Source organism: Miniopterus natalensis, chromosome 13 (genome assembly GCF_054644295.1).
Source record: "Miniopterus natalensis isolate mMinNat1 chromosome 13, mMinNat1.hap1, whole genome shotgun sequence".
NCBI lineage: Eukaryota > Metazoa > Chordata > Mammalia > Chiroptera > Miniopteridae > Miniopterus > Miniopterus natalensis.
The window spans coordinates 10,415,247-10,434,905 of record NC_142093.1 but is presented as its reverse complement, the minus strand read 5'-3'; the positions used below and the strand labels follow the sequence as shown (position 1 = coordinate 10,434,905).

Genomic DNA, 19,659 nt, shown 5'->3' with positions numbered 1-19,659 from the left:
TGTGGTAACTTCAGATGTCCTTTAGTCTTGAACAGGCTTCTGGGTGCTGCAGCTCCAGTTGCCTCTTAACAAAGTTACCAATGAAAACTAAGTGACTGATGATGCTGTAAATGATTTCCTGCTCAGAGCCTACTACTCCAGAGGGAGCTCTGGTTTCCCCGAGCTGCGTGGCTGTTGCATGGGGTTTAGGGAAGGTTTATGTCTGTTTTTATTTATCCTGATAGCCACTAACCCACAGAAGAAAATCAATTGAGGGCCTATCCGCAATAGTAACACCATATGTTTATATAACATAGTGAGGTTTTCAAAGCACATATCTTTTACATAAGCTAAAGCTGATTTGTAATTTACCTCAGGGCTTTCTTTTTTTAAAGAGAGAAATATTAAATGTTTAATTTAAAATTTTTAATTATTTCTTTTAAACAAATTTATCCATGTATTAGGTTAAGAATGGGAATATAAAACATTATGTTTATTATTTCCAGTTAAAAGAGCAGTGGACTCATAGACTAAAGAGGAGAGGAAAGGAAGGAAGAGATAAGAAAGGAATGATGGAGACACAGACTGTCAGAGGACAGGAAGAGAGAGTGTGGTATTAAGTGAGGCACACAACCCAGAAGTCTCAGTGGCTTTAATGTAAAGTTTGTTTTTCACTCACACATAGTTTATTGCTGATCTATGCCACTTCCATATAGATAGATAAATTGACATGGGCAGAGCAGAAGACCAGGATGCAAAGTCAAGCACAGCAATTTAATGCGTCTACCCAGAAGTGACACGATCATTTCCACTCCATTTCATTGCCTCGAGCAAGTCACATGACCACCCTTCACCTCCGTTTGGCTTAGCAGAAGCAGAGAAGCAGATGCTGGTAATGCGTAGGTGCACACTTAGGAGGATCTGTCCTTCCTGCTCCCTTCACGCCTTCCCGGACAGTCATCCCCTTGCTATTGACTGTACCCTTCCTGCTGATACGAGGCATCACCCCATTGTAGTTGCTGACCACCAGTGTTCCTCTCCTTCTCTTTACCCCTCTACATGTCAAAGATACACTTTACAGTTAAAACCACTTGCTGGGAATGTTCCAGCAATCCACCCAGACTAGCATCTCCTGAATCCTTTCTAAATGTGCCAGTTCAGAGTGAAGCATGTACTTGGCAGCACCGTACACCTTCCTGAGGGGGCAGGCATTGTATTTATTTTAATGGCAGCAGTAGAACCTCCAATAGACACTTCATTTTTTAAAAATTTTATGGATTACCATGTAATCCAAGAACCAGAAATTGCCAGTGCTGGTGTATTATTTCTCAGGTCAATTTAAAGCTGACCTTGGCAGACAAGGGATTAAATAACATGTTCGTTTCAGTGACCTTTGATTCTGTGTAAGATCATCGTCCCCTTGAAGTTGGCAAAATGAGAAGCTAGACCCAGACCGCTGTGTACGTCTTGGGAGTTCTCCATGGCCAAGTCCTAAGTCCTCTGAAATCTTCTGGGCTCTCCCCCCCGCCCCCCATACTCCGAAACAGAAGCCTGCATCTACAAAAGGATTGCCGTTTATTTATTGACTCAGCTATGTCTTACTACCCATGTTTAAGGCAGTGAGCTTGACCCTTTGGAGAATAAAAAGAGAAATCCTACGCAAATCCCACCCTCAAATAGGATAAAAGTTATTTCATGGTTGGCATGATGCCCTGAATACAGAAACACAAGCCAGGTCAGTGATATCCTGAGCCTTAGGCACCACTGCTGCCCTCCTCAGTTTGCAAACTCCACGGAGTCTTTCAGTGAACAAGGATCAGTGTGCTGTGGTTTGTGGCTGTGGCGCAGCCTCCAGCCTGGGCCCTAGCCCTAGTCCATGTGCATAGATTCTGCTGGTCCGACTGCACACAGATGGCCTCGTGCAAGTTCACAGTGTGCTCACTCTCGATGCCTGCTCTCACTAGAGGCACCTGGCAACTCGTCAGTTTTTTGTTTTTGTTTTTGTTTTCTCTTTCCCCACAAGAGGAAATGCCATTCAGTATTAAAAATAGGTATTTGTGTTACACTCCCCTAAAATCATTGAACACCTGTGAGGAGTTTACAGTCTGAGGACATAGGGGGAAATAGCTTTGGGTCTTTGCAGCACCCCCAATACTTTTTAGCACTCTAATCAATGACAAGCTGAGAAATTTGCCTACCTGCTGTTTTATTTCCCTCCTGTACTGTATTTCTGTCTCTTCCTCTCCTGACAAGAATGCACACAACGTATAAAAACAATCTGTCAGGGTGTCCAGGAAAAGTCTACACTCCAGGCCGGAGAGATTTGCCTTCTACTGAAGGTATATTGAATTCCTAGGACCACAGTTATCTTTCCCCATAATGCTGCAGTCTGAATCTCAGCAGAGCATCAGCAGAAAAGAATGAGTGAAAGTGACTTCCCGGTTTTGAGCCTGAGAACCTGGAAAAAGAATGAGTACCACTGACTGAAAAGGTGAAAATGGGGAGGTGATCCGGGTTAGGAAGGGGATTTTGATCTGAGTTTGAACCTACTGAATTACAAAGAACAGGCAGGCAGTCAGGCTTCTTGTCAGCTCTACTAGATACTTGGGGATATACAACTGGAATTTCAGTGGGAAAACAGGGCTAGCATGATCGATTTGGAAGTCTTCAACCTAAAGTTAGGGTTGAAATCATAAACATGACCCTCATGGAAAACCCATAGTAGACAAAAAGAAAGAGTAGTGGGTAGGAGGGTAGGATTGGGGGTTCTTCTAAAACAGCTCAGTAAGTTTCAAGAAGGGGAAAGTTAATAAGACAATAGGCAAGGAAGTCCTTGGATTTGATGAGGAGGAGCTGTCGGCAACCTTGGAAAGGAAATTTTTAGTAGAGTAGCAGTGTCTACAGCTCTGAAAAATGGGCTTTGTCTTGTCCATCTGCTTTGCCCCCACCCCCCTGGATAAACTCACCTCAGGGAAGAAAGGAGTTCAATCTTCAGTCTGCCTGTTAGATTCTCTGACTCATGGAACCCTGTTGACAAAACTTCAATTATTTTCTGTCTGAACATGTACATAACCCTTACAGACTTCAGTTTCCTCATCTGTATACTTCCAGCATCACAATTCTTTCATCCTTTTGTCACTGATACCAATTGGTACATTGGAGAAAAACCATACATCAAAAAGGGTATACAGAAATTCACCTGGGTTCATGTGCCTGGTGAGTCCTTTTGTAACTTTGAAACCCTCTGGTCCTCACTTCATTGTCTGCACTTCTAGTAACCATCTCCTTCCTCAGGGTTTATTCGTGCCAATCATCTACCTCCCACTTTTCCAGGCAAACAAATGCATCCTATGAAAAGGGCGTCAGCTGCTTCTGTGGATCCCACTCATGTGGCTTATCTCTGGGATTCTTGGCCATGCCTTCCACAGCAGGACAGGAATTTCTGGTGCTGTCTTTCTGAAAGACCTCACCCTACCATCCTCTCTCAGCATGGGATTGGACCTGGGACCCTTCACTTTGAGAGTGTCTATAGGCATTTCTTCAAATCCTGGTGCTCTACCAGTGTCTAGGGTTTTATAGCTGACTTCAGGCTGGTTCTCTTTTAAAATATATCTTTATTGATTTCAGAGAGAGGAAGGGAGAGGGAGAGAGAGAGTTGAAACATCAATGATGAGAGAGTCGTCATTGATCGGCTGCCTCCTCCCCTCCCCCCACTGGGGATCAAGCCAGCAACCCCGGGCATGTGCCCTGACCAGGAATTGAATCACCATCTCCTGGATCCTAGGCCGATGCTCAACCGCTGAGCCACGCCCAGCCGGGCTCAGGCTGGTTCTGATTCCATATTGACAACAAGGCTAAGGTAGGGAGCTTCCTGGCCTGCAGTCCTTAACTGAAGTGAACATCTGCTTAGTTTTAGCTGAAAGAAGCATGTTATAAAGGGTACGATAGACTCTTACACTCATCTCCATTTGCTGCTAATCATAATTTGGCAATAGAATTACTCTCATTTGGAGCTGTAGTGTAGATGTCCCAATGCTTAAAAAAGAAAGAAATTGAGAGGGAGGGAGGGGGCATGTTTTCTAAAATTAGAGGCAATGCAGAGAGACAGTTTACTGAAGCTAAAGTGGTACCTTTAATAAGAATCCATACCGACTCACCACTGCTCTACAAAGCTGGCTAACCATAAATCCCTCAGTGCTTTTATTGTTATGTATTCTTATTAACTTCAAATTTTATAACATTCACTATTTATACATTGCTTTCACATTTCAAATTTCAGCTCCTACATTTAACCAGCTCAGACCTCAGGAAACCAAGAGAGAATCTAGGAGACTCTCAGGCCTGTAGCTGCCCTCCAGGACATCTCCCAAATGTGCAGAAGATATTAAGCTACTGGTGGCCCACCCTTCCTTCCACAGCTCACCACCTTGGAAAAGTAGTCCTGGACAAGCCACCCTCTGTAGGACCTCATGACTCTTGAGTCATCCTCAGGCAGGTTTCTTATCCCCAGCACTATGGGCATATGGAGCCAGATAACTTTATAGGGGGAAGGAGGCTGTTCTATACATCATGGGATATTTAGAAGCATCCTTGACCTCTACCTCCTAAATTCTAGTGCTAGCTGCTCCCACCCCCAGGCCCCTAGCAGGTAAAATTACCACCAATTGAGAAGCACTGTCCTGAGCCCAGAGAACCTTTCTCTGTGACACCACTCTGAGCCCCACACGTTCTCAGAATCCCTTATTCTGAGGTTTAAGGATGGGATGGATGACAAAAGATTTCCAGTCACCTCCCCCACACATCATCCCTCTGTCCATGTCTCCTGCTGTGTTAATGTCATTGCCAGCCCTACATGCTTGTGCTCTTCCAGTCTCTGCTCTTCCTACGCAGTTGTCAAGTCCAGTCAGTGTTTTCTCCGGATGCTTGCTTATATGTCTCTCCTTTCAGTTCCGATCACCATTCTTCATTCCAGCCTCCATCACCTGTCACCTGGTCTGTGGGAAAAGCCTCCTAATAAGTGTCTTTGTCTCCTGTCTCTTGCCTTCCAGTCCCTCCTTCACATGCCCCAGATTCCTAATGACAGAGCACACCGACCACATCATTCCCTCCTGGGAAACCTTCACCAGCTCCCACTGCTACTGCCTAGAGCAGGGTCAGCAAGCTTCTGCTTAAAGGGTTAGATAGTAAATATTTTAGGCTTTGTAAGCCAAACCAAAGATATTATGTAAGTACTTATATAACCATTTAAAATAAAACCATTTCAAAGTATAAAGCTAGCCTGGCCAGTGTGGCTCAGTTCATGTGGCTCCCATGCACCAGGAGGTTGCTGGTTCAGTTCCAGGTCAGGGCACATGCCTGGGTTACAGGCTCCATCCCCAGTAGGGGGCATGCAGGAGACATGTTTCTCTCTCATCAATGTTTCTCTCTCTCCTCTCCCTTTCTCTCTCTGAAATCAATAAAAACATATATTTTTTTTAAATAACCTTCTTTAAAAAAAAAAAAAGTAAAGCCATCTTTCTCATGTACTACCTGCAGAAGAAGCAGATAGTGAGCTGGATTTGGCCATGGGCTATAGTTTGCCTGTTCTGTGGCCCAGTAAATAAACTTGATGACCATTTATTTATGTCTCTGTATGACTATGGCCTACACTTCTCTTTCCCACCACATAGCTTTTGTGCTCCCCACACCACTCCTCCTGCCCCATGCACAGCCTCCTCTCCCAGCCCTGGTACCTTTGTTCATGCACTTTCCTCACCTGGATCGCCCTTCCCCAGCCTTTTCTGCCCATTGAAATTATACCCCTCAAGATACTCTCAGATGCCTCCTCTCTATGAAACCTTACCCTACTCCAGGAGGTCAGAGTTAAAGCCTCTGGTGTCTGCTGCTCTTCCTTTGTACCTCCAGGTAGGTGTGGGTTTCACCCTCCTTTGTATGCTAGTTGCATACATGCCCAACTGCCTCTGGAACCGGGATCTGTGAGCAGAGACATTGACCCTTCGGAGCCCTGGCACCTTGCAAAGTAGAATAACAGCAGGTAGTCCTCTATTAGGCTGGTGTGCGAAGCATCGTATGTTCATCCTCACCAACCTGGAAAGAGATGACTATCTCCCTTTTACATATGAAGAAGCTGAGGTACCAGAGAGGTTAAGTAAGTTGCCCAGGATCACACAGCTAGTAAGTGGCGGAGCTGGAATCCAGTCAGATCAACAAACTGCAGAGTCTGGACTCTACCATGATTTAAGTAGGGACTCGGCAAAGAGTGGTGATGTTGAAAAAGGGTGCCACACCACACCATCCAGGTTTGGCCTACCCACAAATAGCTGTTAAGTTTATCTCATTGAATTTTCAAGTATCACTGATAGGTTCTAGCTGCCTGTCTGAGCATCGACTTAGCTGTCTGAACAAGGACCATGCTTTCCTGGGAGCCCATTTTCTTCTTGTTTCTAATACGCAATCAGGATGTCTGGTATTTGTTTTGTAGGGGTTTTTCCTGTAATGAGGTTCCTGATCATTTTGCTGAGAACTGGCTTTGAAATCCTGCAGTGAGAACTAATGGCTCACTATTTTCCAATAGAGCTGGACAAACAGGAGAAACAAACAGAAAGAGGGTAATTCTAGTCTTGGAATTTATGAGCTTCCCTATCTGAAAGTTTAAATTTCAACTTCCCTTTGATCTTTGGGTTTATGGTGAGTTTTAATAGGTTGTTCTCTGTCTCAGAAACTTAATATGCTTTCCTCCACCATTAAAAAAGATAACCAGACGTCTTGCCCCCACCCCTTTAAGCCTCAGGGTAGGCTTTGTCTTATACATAATTTAGTTTGACTTGAATAGGGACCGAATCATGAAGACTGCGAAGCATACCTTCCCACCCATTGCCAACACTGTGATCACAAAACTTCCAGCAGCCCCACTCTGGCTACTTCCTGTCCACAGCCGCTTTCCCCGCAAGCCGCCGCAGAGAGTGACAGGTCATGTGCTAGCGCTGAGTTTCCTGAGGCGGTATGGGAACAGACAGGTGTCAGCCCTCTGCGGAAGGACCTCATGGCAGACTTTTTGGTGGCCCTAACTTTCCAACAAACACGGTAGATAAATGTGCATTAACGGCGACAAGAGAAGAGACATCATAGGACCCTCCACCCCTCGTCTCTGGTGTTTAGAGCCAGGCTTTTCTTTAAACACTGTACTGCTCTCAGGCGTGCAGGTGGACACTGTGCTAAGACAGGAAGGTCTGCAGGCATGGCCTTTGCCTGTTTTAACTCACGCCAGAGGGAAGCGTGGCCTGCTCCTTTGCTCATGGCCATTGGCCGTCTCCTGCACCCTCTCCACCCGCTCGCTCCCATCCCTGGCGCTGACTCCCCGCCATCCCAGCTTGTCGTGTCAGGCAGTTATTGTCATGTCTCGCAGCAGGGCAGCCAGTGCAGCATCAGCTCAGCCTCTCTCTCCTTGTACTTCCATGTTTGATGCGACAGCTGCGTTTTCCTAGCACAGCCAACCAGCACCAGCTCAAATGTTATGTGCCAGCTCAAATAGTATTTAGGTGTGATTTTTCTTTTACCTTTTCTTGAAGAAAAAAAATGTAACAAAGTCCATTCCTTATAATCCCACTTCTCATACCTTCATGGTTGCCTCGCCTGATTTTCAAACTTATAGCTCCTTTCTCCCAAGGTTGTTTTTGGGTTTTTTGTTTTTCTGAGAAGGCCTAAGAGGCCAGTTTGTTTAATTTAAATACACTGCGGCAAAATGAAGGTAATTGTCCACATAGGCCATCTGCTACCTGACAGGTACCCATGAGTCAGAGAGAGAGAAATGGAGACTAAAATGTCTCCTTCCGTTACTGTGATAACCGCTTAGCTGCAAGTTTAGTTGGGGTGTTTGTGGAGGGGGAGTGTGCAGCTCCACAGAGGGCGTTAACTCAAAGTCAGGCTTTGCACAAGCCTCTCTGAGCTTGATTACCTGACTGTAATGAGCACCAAAGAGATTTAAAAAAATTCATACCTGTTCCATGAGGGAAAAGAAGGGAAGGCACCAGTATTTACGGACCCCCTACTGTGTGTCAGGCACCGTGCTGGGGATAACCTAAACATGGCCCAGACAGTATGTGTCATTTTCCTGCTAAGACAGCGCCTTTCTCCCTGCGGCCAGCTCTCTCTGCCACAGGGTGTGTGTGAGTCCCTGTCTCTGCTTAGATGCCAGCTGTGGGAAAGAATCAGTGTCCTCAGGTCACCTTCTCTGGCATTCTCTGTACCTGTCTGGCTCCAATATTAGATTTGTGTTCTAGACGAGACCAAGTCATAATTTCTCACTCTTACTGGAAATTGACTATACTGTCTGAATTGTTGGAAATTGACTTTTCTGTGGAAACTCAGGATGAGCTTCAGCAGTGAGACGTCTTGACTGATCTGTGTTCCTTCCGGCTCAGAAACATTGTACTGTGATCCCAATATGCCTGTTTTCTCCCCACAGTTGGAGGCGATTAGAAGAGCCAGGTACCAGTCCTGGCCTTTCTATTTATTTATGTGTGACCTTATGACCTCTGTAGGCCTCAGTCTCCTCAAATATAAAAATGAATGTTAGGCTAAACCAGAGGCTATTTTCCTGGGGTCATGAACCCTCTGAAATTATAAGCATAATTTCTGAGCTATTTTCTTGGAATGTGATACGTAGCTTTTTCAGGTTCTCAAAATGTTTGCTAATTTAGAGGAGGTGAAGAGCCAGCAGACTAGAGAGCTTCTCAGATTATAACATGTCTCTAGCTCTGTATTTTCAGCAGAATTATTTCCAGCTACAAGGGACCTCTGTTCAGAGAACCTGAGTCACAGGGCATTCATTGTGTGTAGTTATTGGTTAGACCTGGGTGGGCCTGTGCTGTGTTCAGGCTTTTGTTACAGGTTGTATTCAGTAAGATTCCGCTGTCCTTGCATCAGGAAACCTTAACATACCCAGTAGCATGCTGCAAAGCTTCCCTGCTTCCCAGGCTAACTGCCCCTCTCCTGGCAGCCGAAACCCAGGGCACACGATGGTTTTACACCCTCATTGTCGTCCCCAGAGCCGCCCAACTGGTTCCTCTACCTTTACGACTTCTGTGTGATTCTCAGGTTCCCCATAATCTCAGGGTCGCAACTGTGATGCTCCCCCAGCCTCCTCCTGTGCCCCTTAGTCTAGATTGGTTTGCATCGAATGCAGTGCTTGGCAGTCCCCGTGGGGAGGGCCTGCCTGCCTCTCTGAATGGGACGCCCACCTGTGCCTTGGAGACGAGGTGCAGTTGCACAGCACAGTGCTCCAGCCTGATTTGTACTTTATTCCTCTGGCCCAGACCTACCAAGAGGGCAAAGAAGGAGCAAACCTAACCCGGTTCACAGGTGGGTATCAGCCTGCAGAGAGCCGCTCTGCCCTCAGGCACCGTCTGGAACTGCATGAGCTCCATACACTCCAGGAGGGAGGGATGTGGCTTAGAGGTTGCGGCCTGCTCGCTGGGAGGACCCTAGTTCCTCCTCCATGTGGCAGCCGCTCCGTGCCCCTCCTCACAGGCTTCCTTTGCCTGAGGCCTGGTGGGCGTCATCTCTGGTGTTGACTCCACTCATGAGGAAGGTAAGTTAATACAGAAAATGCCATTATGTGACCCTGAGTCGGCTACTGGGAGCCCTCAGAGGAAGATCCGTCACCGGCAGTGTAGTTACGACTGAAGCAAAGCCGTGATTACTTGGCATTTCTGGGATGAGGTAACTTGGCGAAAGTCATAGAATCATAGACGTTTATATCTGAAAGATACTTCAGAGACCATCTCATTGATGCCTCTCAGTTTATAAATGGGAAGACTGAGCCCCGTAAAAATGTCAACGCATGTGCTGCAGTCGAGAAAAAGCCGTGCCCCTCCCACTGAGTCACACTGCTTCCTAAATGCTCTCCCCGGGGCGGAGAGAGCTGGAGTGCCGGCTCAGAGCCTGCAGCTTTCCCTCTTCTGAGTCATTCATTGAAGTTGCAACAGAAACTTGCCTGCAAGTCCTGTAACTGTTGACAAAGTAAAAAGGTTGAGACTTTCAATGTCAGGACAAACCGAGGTACTCAGGGACTTAGTCACAAGCTCAAGTCAGAAAAGTTTTTCTTGATTATATATCCTTGCCTCCCTTTTCATCCATGGTCCTCTTTCCTGGGGTCTTTGGCCTCTCATGAGAGCCTCTGGGTCTGATTTCTTATGCCCCAAAATTCTCCCTTCAGCTCTCTCTCAATCAGAAGTCCTTCTGATGGGACTGAGGTAATACTGCATAAAGAAAAAGATCAGCTGTAGCGTGTGAGTTACCTATTGCTGTATAACAACGTACTCCAGAACCTAGTGGTTTAGAGCAAATATTTATTAACTCAGACCTTCTGTGAGCCAGGAATCCAGGTGCTCTTTAGCCAGGTCCTCACAACTGAGGGGCAGGATCTCTCACAGGACTATCATCGTCTCCAGGCTCAACAGCTTGCATGGTTGTTGGCAGGATTCCTCATGAATTGTTGGACTGAGGGCCTCTGTTCAATGTGGCTGATGGCTAGAGGCCACCCTCAGTTCCTTGCCACATGGGCCTTTCCACAGGGCAGCTCTTGAGATGGCAGCTGACTGCCTCAGAGTGAGAGCCCCGGAGAGTGTGGGGGTGGGCAGAGCAGATGCACAGTCTTTTATAGCCGAATCTTGGACTGACACCCCATTCTCCCAGTCCTTCAGAAGCAGCCGCTCTGCCCAGCCCACATTCAAGGGGAGGGGATTGCACAGAGAGACTGCGGGTCACGGGAGGCCATCTCCGAGGTCTCACCACAGTTAGTTCTCGAGTTAAAGTATTTCATCTGCAGCTCTATCAGTGACATAGAGTTGGTACTCCCTAGAGGTTACTGCCTGCTCTGCCTCTGCAGGCAGCGTGCCTGGCCCACGTCTTATTGAGGGAGATTGATCGAGGGCTCGCCACAAGCTGAATGCTGGGCTGGCCTTCTGGGACGACAGGTAACTGCCATTCAGTGAAGGGAGTTTGAGTTTCACAGGCCACATATTCAGAACCTCCCCCACCATTTTTTTTTCCTTAACTGAGCTTGATTTCCCTCCTGAGTGCTCATTGTCCTCGCTGTACACTTGGTCTTACCATTTCCAAGCAAACTGAAGCAGTCACTTTAGAGAATCTTATCCCCTCCCTTCACCCAAGATTGGTGCTACACCTCAGGGACTTGTGCTGGTTGCTGTTCTATCCATGGCAGAGTGTCCACAGCTCCAGCTTGATCTGTGCTGAGGCCACATGTCCTTTGCTTATGGGCAGGCCTGATTCTCCCGGGCAGTGTTCCCTGCTCCGTGGCTGAGGCATCTGAATTCGTAGGCTCCCCCAGCACCCCAGGTCCTCACATGATCTCATTGAGGTTCTAACTCTGTAATTGAGAGACAACTTTAGGCTGTTTGTCTCACAGTATCAGCCTATGGGAAAACCATCAGCTACTGGGGTGCATGGGGTCCTTCCTTGAGGCTGCCCAAGCAACCCTGGCAACGACCTTTATTCTGGTCCTTTCAACCCTCGGAGGCCCAGGACAGCCCTGGCTGTGCCAGTGTCTACTTCTGTGATCTCCTGCATCCCAAACTGTGCTGGCTCACAGGACCGTCCTGCAGAGCCAGGCCTCTGCATTGGGCTTGCTTGGCTTTTCTGCAGATTCACCCCCCTCTCTCCCAGCTTCCTTATCTAACTTGGGTTGGGGCTGAAACCGCTAGATCTTGCTGTTCATAAGCACTTTCCAAAGTAGAATGAATTTTATGCTTTATTATTTTACCTCTTTCCCATAAAAATGGCCAAAAAACAGGGGGTAATGGTAATTGTAGGGTAAAAGGTAGAGGTGGTTCCCCAAAATACAATAATTAAAATGTGATAGTGTTATATGGCCAAAACAGGATTCCTAAGGTGTTTATGAACTAGTTGGGAAGAAAATATGTATACCCTGAAAAAGTAAATAACGAATGTTTTATTATAACCACTGATAAAAAATAGAAGAGAATATTTCACAAGATAGAACATGTTTAACTGCCATTGGAAAATTATAAAAGTTAAGCAGTAGTAAAAATAGCAAAAAGAGATTTTGTAGTCTTCCATTATATTTGGAGAAGCCACATTTTGTTAATCCAGTTACCAGTCAGTGGACTTTTGGTTTATTTCCACTTTCGACCTATTAAAGTGTTGCTAATGAACATTTGTGTACGAGTTTTGGGTGACATATGTTTTCATTTCTCTTGGGTATATACTCAGGAGTGAAATTGCCGGGACATATGGTAAGTTTATGTTTAACATTTTAAGAAACTGCCAAGACTGTTTTCCAAAGTGGTGGTACCATTTAACAGTCCCGTCAGCAACGTGCAAAGGCTCCAGTTTTCCCACATCCGTTAGTCTTTTTGATTGTAGCTCTTTCAGTGGATAAGGGCGTCTCCCTGTGATTTCAGTTTTCATTTCCCTAATAACTACTCACACTGAGTATTTTCCAAGTGGATTATTGGCCCATTTGTGCGTCGTCTTTGGCAAAAGGGCTGTTTGGGTCTTTGTTTTGTAGTTGGGTTGTCGTCTTATTGAGGTGTAAGAGTTCTTTATATGTTCTGGACACATATATATGTTTTTTAGTTTATATTCTTTATTTTAGCTTTATGTAATATAATTGACATAAAATTATAAGATACTTAAAATATACATTGTGGTGACTTGATATACGTGATGAAAGGATTCCCCCATCTAGTTAATTAACAAATCCATCACCTCACATATGTATCTTTGTGTATGTGTAAGAACATGTACATTCTACTCACTTAGCAAATCTCAATTGTACAAATACAATGTTATCAACTGTAGTCTCCGTGTTATACGTTAGATCCTCAGACCTTCCTTATCTCATAGCTGGAAGGTGGTACCCTTTTACCAACCTCTCCCTATTTCCCCATCCTACAGCCCTGGCAGCCATGTTTCTCTTCTGTTTTTATGAGTTTTACATATTTTAGATATCACAGGTAAGTGATATCATGCAAAATTTAAAAGCATGAGCTGTCATATAGTCTTCATAGTTACATATGAGCACATAGGTAAAAAGTCTCACACCAAAATCTTTGATAATGGTTGCCTTGGAAGGGATAAGATGAGGGGACTGGGACTGGTGAGAACTGATGATGAAAGGGGTCTTCAGATTTATCTGCAGTATTTTTAAGCTGAAATAAATTTGATACAGTATTAACAATTATTAATTTGAATAGTATATTGTGTTACACATTTTAGCTTCCTCTATTTTTTAAATTTCTCTAAATACACATGCACATACACACAGAGATGGAAGTGGAAAAGCTGGAGAACAGACTGTTCTGTTGAGTCCAGCACCCACACTGGCTGCAGCAGTGAGGTGAGGCTTCGTGCACACAACCCGTCAGCCTGTTCGGGCAGATTCTGTTTGTGGAGGGTTCAGGGAGTTTCAAGGTAGATCCCCAAAAGATAATTATCTTCATTTGAACTCATTTGCACTTTGGCTTATATTTTCTCAGCTTTGCATCCACCAAAAAACCCCAATCTGTCTGCCACACTCAGTTTCCCTAGCTCTGAAGAGCATTCGGAGCCCAAATCTCAGTGAGCTCCCTTTAACTAGAGTCTTTAAATCGTATGCCATTGTTCCAAGCATTCTCCAGAACTACACCAGAGCCTTCACAGGGAAAGTTCAGTTTCCACTAAATATGTCCGTTTTCACCTAGTCCCTGCACAATGGCCACAAAAGACCTCAAGGTGTGTGTTTGGCATGTGCAGTGTCACAGGCCAGGTGACCCTGCTCCTGGGAAGCAGCCTGCTGCTGAGCTCCTGACATGCAAGCTCAGGCATGGGTTGCTTGAGGTCCAGGAGCTGCAGGGGTGCAAAGTCTGCCTCATTGTGTCATTGCCCTCGGAGTGGAAGGGTTATTCCAGCATCTCCGACAGACAGCTTTGTAGCCCGACACAAAGCTCTTACTTTCACCTTGTTTTTCTTCTGTAAAATGGATACAAAAATATATGCCCTTTCTGCTCAAAAGGTGTTGTAAGGACCAAATGAGGTAATGTCCACAAACGTGTCTACAAACAAAAATAAAAGATGTTCATGTATTATTTGGCCCCAACCCCTCTCAGACCCTCGACCCAGCTGGTCTGCTCAGCCTGCCCACCTGAGAGGCCTGCCTGCCCCTCTGTGCTGGCCTCTGCTCTCCCTCCCACTTTTCCTCCATTCTTCCAGTGTTCTCCCTCCCCTCCTTTTGTTTCTCCCCCTCTCCCTTTTTCCCTTTTCTTCCTCCCTCCAGTCCTGGAGGCAGCCTGACTCCTTCCTTTCAAATGTTACTTGCACTGCATTGCACATGGAACTGAAGCCCTGTTAGCTGGCTCAGGTTGACTAAGGAAAGGGCTTCTCCCTTCTTCAGAGAGGTAAGACACCTGAGATAACATTGCATCTCTCTGATTCTCCCAGGCTCAGGCAGCAGGATCGCCACATACATCCCCCACTCACGGAGGCAACCGCCCAATGCCCATGCCCGTCCGCTCAACATCCGCTGGCTCCACGCCCACCCACTGTCCGCAGGACCCGCTGAGCGGAGTCGGGGGAGACATGCAGGAGGCCTTCGCACAAGGTCAGTTTCGGGAGCGGAGTATAACAGAGCTGAGGGGTTTGGAAACATAGATTCTAACTGAGATTTTCCCAGTTTCATTTCTTCTGTGCGCTTAGGTTTAAATGATCAGATTTTTACATACAGTGTAAATCAATTGCTGGCCCCTTCTCATTAAGTCAGCTGGTCTCCAACAGGAGGTCAGCAGCCTTTGTATGTATGCAAAGAGCACACCTCTAGGTCTCTGTTCTTTTTTGAGGGTTGTGAGAAGTCCTTATCTTCTGGGTTTTGCTTCCTCCAGAGGAACTGGATGGAATAATTCCCAGTCATGTGCTTGCCCTGGAAAGGTCTTAGAGCAAGCAAGAGAAGGAAGAGTGGAACTCTAAGTAGGACCTTGCTGAAGGCACGGTGTCACAGTCGTCTGAGGAGCTGGCGGCCAGCACGTTACATAGTTGGGGGAAGATGAGGCTGCTGAGTCTTGGGGTAGAGACAGAGAACAGGGAGGTGCTGGTATTGGAGAGAGGAGCCCAGGACTAAGGAGTGCCTTGGAGCAGTGTTCGTTCTGGAACTCACCTCTTGACTATAGCTAAGAAATGTGGAGTTGACAGGGTCTTGCTTTTCAGGTAGAGTGGGAGAGGGAGGAGAACAGTGGACTTGGGTACCTCGTGTTGCTGATGTGCCTGGGAGCCAGTGGAGCTGCCGTGGCCCATGTCCCTTTAGGTATTCTGCACTGTGTCCAAGGGCCTGGCTGACTGAGTCATTGGCTCTGCTCTCTCTTATCCACACCCACCCACATGGCATCGCCATCTGCTCTGACTCTCCTCAGGTACGAGGAGAAACCTCCGCAATGACCTGCTGGTGGCTGCTGACTCCATCACCAACACCATGTCATCCCTGGTGAAGGAGCTCCACTCAGGTGACGCCCAGAGCTCCCACCCGGCCTTACACCGCCCCTTCTGCATGCTCTCCTTACTTCCTCACCACCTGGTAAAACATCATCACAGAGCAGAGACCACCTCATTTCACCACTCAACCCTTTTGCCTTCTAGGAACACCCTGATGTCTTCACCCAGTCTCTCTCCCACCTGTGATCACATAGAGATAATTATACATTGAGGTTTCTCTTAAGAGTACACTTTGTGGAGCAAACACAGTTCAGAATTCAAATAAATTTAGATCCCTAAGTATAGTGAGGCTCCTTTCCCACTGCATGTCTTCCATCTATGCTCCGTCCACAGCTGCTCTCTCCTAGGCCCTGACCCACCATCTCATCTGCAGCTTTCCTGGATGACTGGCACTGAACCAGCCACAAATGTTTCTGGACTCTCTCCCAGCTGCCTTTCTGCTCCCTCCTCTTTGATTTGGTTGTGAAACCGTATTGTCTCCTTTTGTTCCTGACTAGGCTCTGATTTCACTTAAAGTTCGTGACCTGAGCCTACTGCTTCCTCCTCTTCTCGTGTTCAGTCTCATCTATGCCTTCTCTCTAAGTGTTTCTGTCACTTGGCTATTGCATTGATTTTTCCAGAGACCCTTTCCTCTTAGCATTTCTCCCCTTACATAAAACTCTGGAAAGAAAGAAAAAAATAGAAGGCCATTCCCATATCCTCATATCTTTAAGAATCCTATGACTCCATCAGTTCTATAGCTGCCAGATATTTGCCAATTTTTTTACAGTGGTCAGATTCCCATGCTATGTACTAAACAAACGATACGTTACTCATGCAGATATTTCTTTTGCTCTAATGTAATGCTTTTAAATGCCTTGAAGTAGCTTAGGTTATTAATTAAAAATATAAAGCAGTTTTTCTGTGGACTATTCAAACATATAGACTCATTCAGACATATACATTGAAACCATCAGTCCATGCTCTTAAGGACGGCCAGCCCTGTAGTTCTGCAGACTGTAGGACAGAGCACACACCTTTAGTGTTGTCATGGGACCAGGTCAGGGTCCAGCCCATGGCTTCACTCCCAAACCTGCTGATTTTTTTCAGAAGAGAATAAATGTGTCGCCGGGTTGGTTTTTCCAGTGCAGTTACAATGAGATGCCAGTTCTCTTGTGTAGGGAGTGTTATGGTGACACTGTCCCTATTCTTATACTATTTCTCAGTCCCTATCAAAGCACTGCCCTCTCCACACACACAAACAGAAGAGGCGACTGCCTTTGAGATGACTTCATAAGTGATTAGAAAGTGCCTTCCCTATTATAGCTCCCCATGGATTTCAGAAATCCCGCTTTTAAAGGGAATTTCTTAAGGGATTCCAGGCCATGGAAATTAAGCACTCATGCCTGTTGTCCACTTACTTGGGGTTTATGCAGAATAAGTGGCTCATGGGCTCATCACACGAGGATGAGAGGTAACTGGACATCATTAAACACAAAGCATGTGCAGACCAAAGAGCTTCACAAAAGCTAGACGTTTAGAAGGATGCTTGGCAATCTCTCCCAGTAGGAAAGAGTGGTGTTAACAGTGTTATTTGAAAGGTACCTTAGAGATCATGTTGCCCAGTCACCTTACTTTAGAAATGCAGTGAGTAGTTATTAGAAAAGTATTTGCAGAAAAGTTATGCAGCTTGAATGGGCAAAGCTGGTCCTAGAGCTCAAGTCTTAAGAACTTTAGGTCAGTGCTCTTACCACTGCCCTCGTCCCCACACAGGACACAGTGTCAAATCTGCAGTCCACGAGGGCCCCTCCACTGAATCTCTGCTCTCGCAAACACTGAAGTCCATAAGTAGATGCGGACCAAGTCCAGTGTGGCACAGTGTCTGCATAAAATGCAGAAATAAACCTTTATGCATGCGAGGCTTCCAGTGTCTCGGTGAATGGAAGGGTCGTACCCAACACCAGCCTTTTTCACTGTCACTGTGGAGGCTTCTGTTGGGAAGAGATTAGATATTCACATTATCTTTACATATATCCTGTGAAGTGTGGATGTACTAGTTATATCCCTAGCTTGCCCACCTCATCTTTTTTGAGATATTTTCACAAATAATGGAGTCTTAGAGCTGGACAGGATCTCCGGAGTCATTTACTCCAGCTTGCCTCCCGATATAAAAGTTCTCCGTTTGACTGTTTCCAGGGGGCTCATTCATGACTGGCCCTCGTCATTGGGAAGTTCTTCCTTTTCAGGGAGCCAAAATCTCCCTTTCTGTAACCAGTTTATCCTAAATCTACCCAAAGTCGGCTCAGTTCCTCCTGTTTCTGTTGCCTTTCAAGTGCCCAGCGGCAGATAACAGGGCTCCTCTGACGCCTCATCCCTCTTTAGACGTTTGTGGTTCCCTCAGCTGTTCCGAACGTGGCGTGGTTTTCACTTTACCCTCCTGCTCGTCCACACTGGGATGTGGCCGAGTGAGTCAAGGGCCCAGTTCAAAGTGAGTTCCCAGGGCCAAGCGTGCTTGTCCATGCCGCAGGGGTGGGGGGCTCTCCAGGCAGAGCACAGTGAACTGTGACCTCCTGAGCGGCCCCTGCAAAAGCAACCTTAGATGGCTTTTTTTCCCCTCGCACATTACACTGTTCAGTCACTTTAAGACTGTAGTCAGCTAAAACCTCTAGTTTTTTTGTTCGTTTGTTTTCACGGGAGCCAGTGTTAAACTAGGTATTCCCCACCCCGCGCTTTTATGGTTGCTTTCTTTAACCCGAATGCAAGCTATTAGATGTATCCCTAGTAGATGTCATCACCTCAGGGAAAGCAGGCATAGGGAAGAGGCAGCCGCATCCCCCTCGGTCACCAGGGAGGCCAGCAGCAGTGTAGCGACATCAGGCTGCTCTGCCTGCTTCCGTGGACTCGGGACTCTGAGGAGGTCCTATGGGGCAGTGCAGGGCCTGGGCCACAGGGCGCGGACCAGGCGAGGCAGCACCCTCGGAGGCTGCGGCCATGAGCTGTGAGCTCGGTCTCATCCCAGGCCCCCTGAGTGACTCCCTTCACCCCCTTCTGTGCTTGTCCTGTGCTCAAGGGTCACGGGCGTCCTCGGACTTGTTTTCACAGCAGAGGAAGGTGCAGAGGAAGAAGAGCAGAAGATGCAGGATGGGAAAGACAGAGGTAAAGGCAGCTCAGCAGGGCCCCTCGTGTGAATGGGAGCCAGAGCCCTGCAGCCCCTGACGAACTCGCCCTCCCTCTTGTTCGCGCTTTCCTTCCTGCTGCCGCCTGGCCCCAGAGCTTTCGGCCCCACAGCTCCTTCCCCCTGCTTTCCCAACCGACCCTCACGGTTTCCCTCGAGGCGCTAGTGTCAGTGGGTCAGCAAGGCCTCCTGAATTCTGATACAGTGGTAGGTGGTTGGAAATCAGGAAATAGATAGTGAAACAAAACATGACCCCTCACCTCCAGGAGTTTATCATACAGTTAGGAAAGCAAGATGCAGCATAAACAGGGCAAAATGAAGCGGCAGGAAAAGTTAATCGTCAGACTTTGAGTGTATGGTTATAAATACAGGGACGGGTTTTGAAAAGGAAGAGGCGATTGTGGGCAGAATGGCCGAATGGTTCTGTGGCTTCACAGAAGAGCGAAAAGCAGTGAAGAGAGGCATCAGCAGAGGTCAGCAGAGGTGTACCTCGGAGACCCTGTGGGATCTGCTCCAGGCAGCACAGTAAAGCAAGTATCACAATAAAGCCGGTCCTCATCGTTTTGCTTGTGGAGGGTCTTGCCTTCAATTTGTAAAAAGCACAACACCTGTGAAGCACCAGAAAGGGAAGCGCAGTAAGATGCGGTGCGCCTGTAATACCTTCCTGGTCTTGACTGTATATAAAACTGTGCTACATAATTGCCACGTATAATCTCATTTAACCCTTAACCACCCTGTGAGATATATAATAACATTCCCATCTTACCCATGAGGAAGTAGGCTCAGAGAGATTTAGATTACATAGTTATTCAATGGCGATACTGGGTTTGAACTGGGTCTTTCTGACTCCTAACTTTAAGCTCTTAATCTTCGTGCTTTTGTTACACTGAACAGACAACAAAATTCCCTTTGGACATTTGAGAGTTAGCTGTTATTTCTGTTACATATCAATATGTCTGTTGCTGCGTCCTTCCAAAACGTAAGCTCCACAAGGCAGAGATCTTGTCTGTTTTGTGCATGTTGTA

At 46.6% G+C, this 19,659-nt stretch overlaps 1 protein-coding gene across 1 annotated transcript in view; it reads left to right on the top strand.

Moving 5' to 3' along the window:
* Positions 1-18,647, top strand: part of DTNB (dystrobrevin beta) — a 136,232-nt gene extending 117,585 nt beyond the window's left edge. Inside the window, exons 17-19 of the mRNA XM_087823408.1 lie at positions 14,440-14,599; positions 15,402-15,491; positions 18,562-18,647. Of these exons, the coding sequence (XP_087679534.1) occupies positions 14,440-14,599; positions 15,402-15,491; positions 18,562-18,647 (336 nt within the window). The remainder of the gene's footprint in view (positions 1-14,439; positions 14,600-15,401; positions 15,492-18,561) is intronic.
* The last annotated feature ends 1,012 nt before the right edge of the window (positions 18,648-19,659 follow it).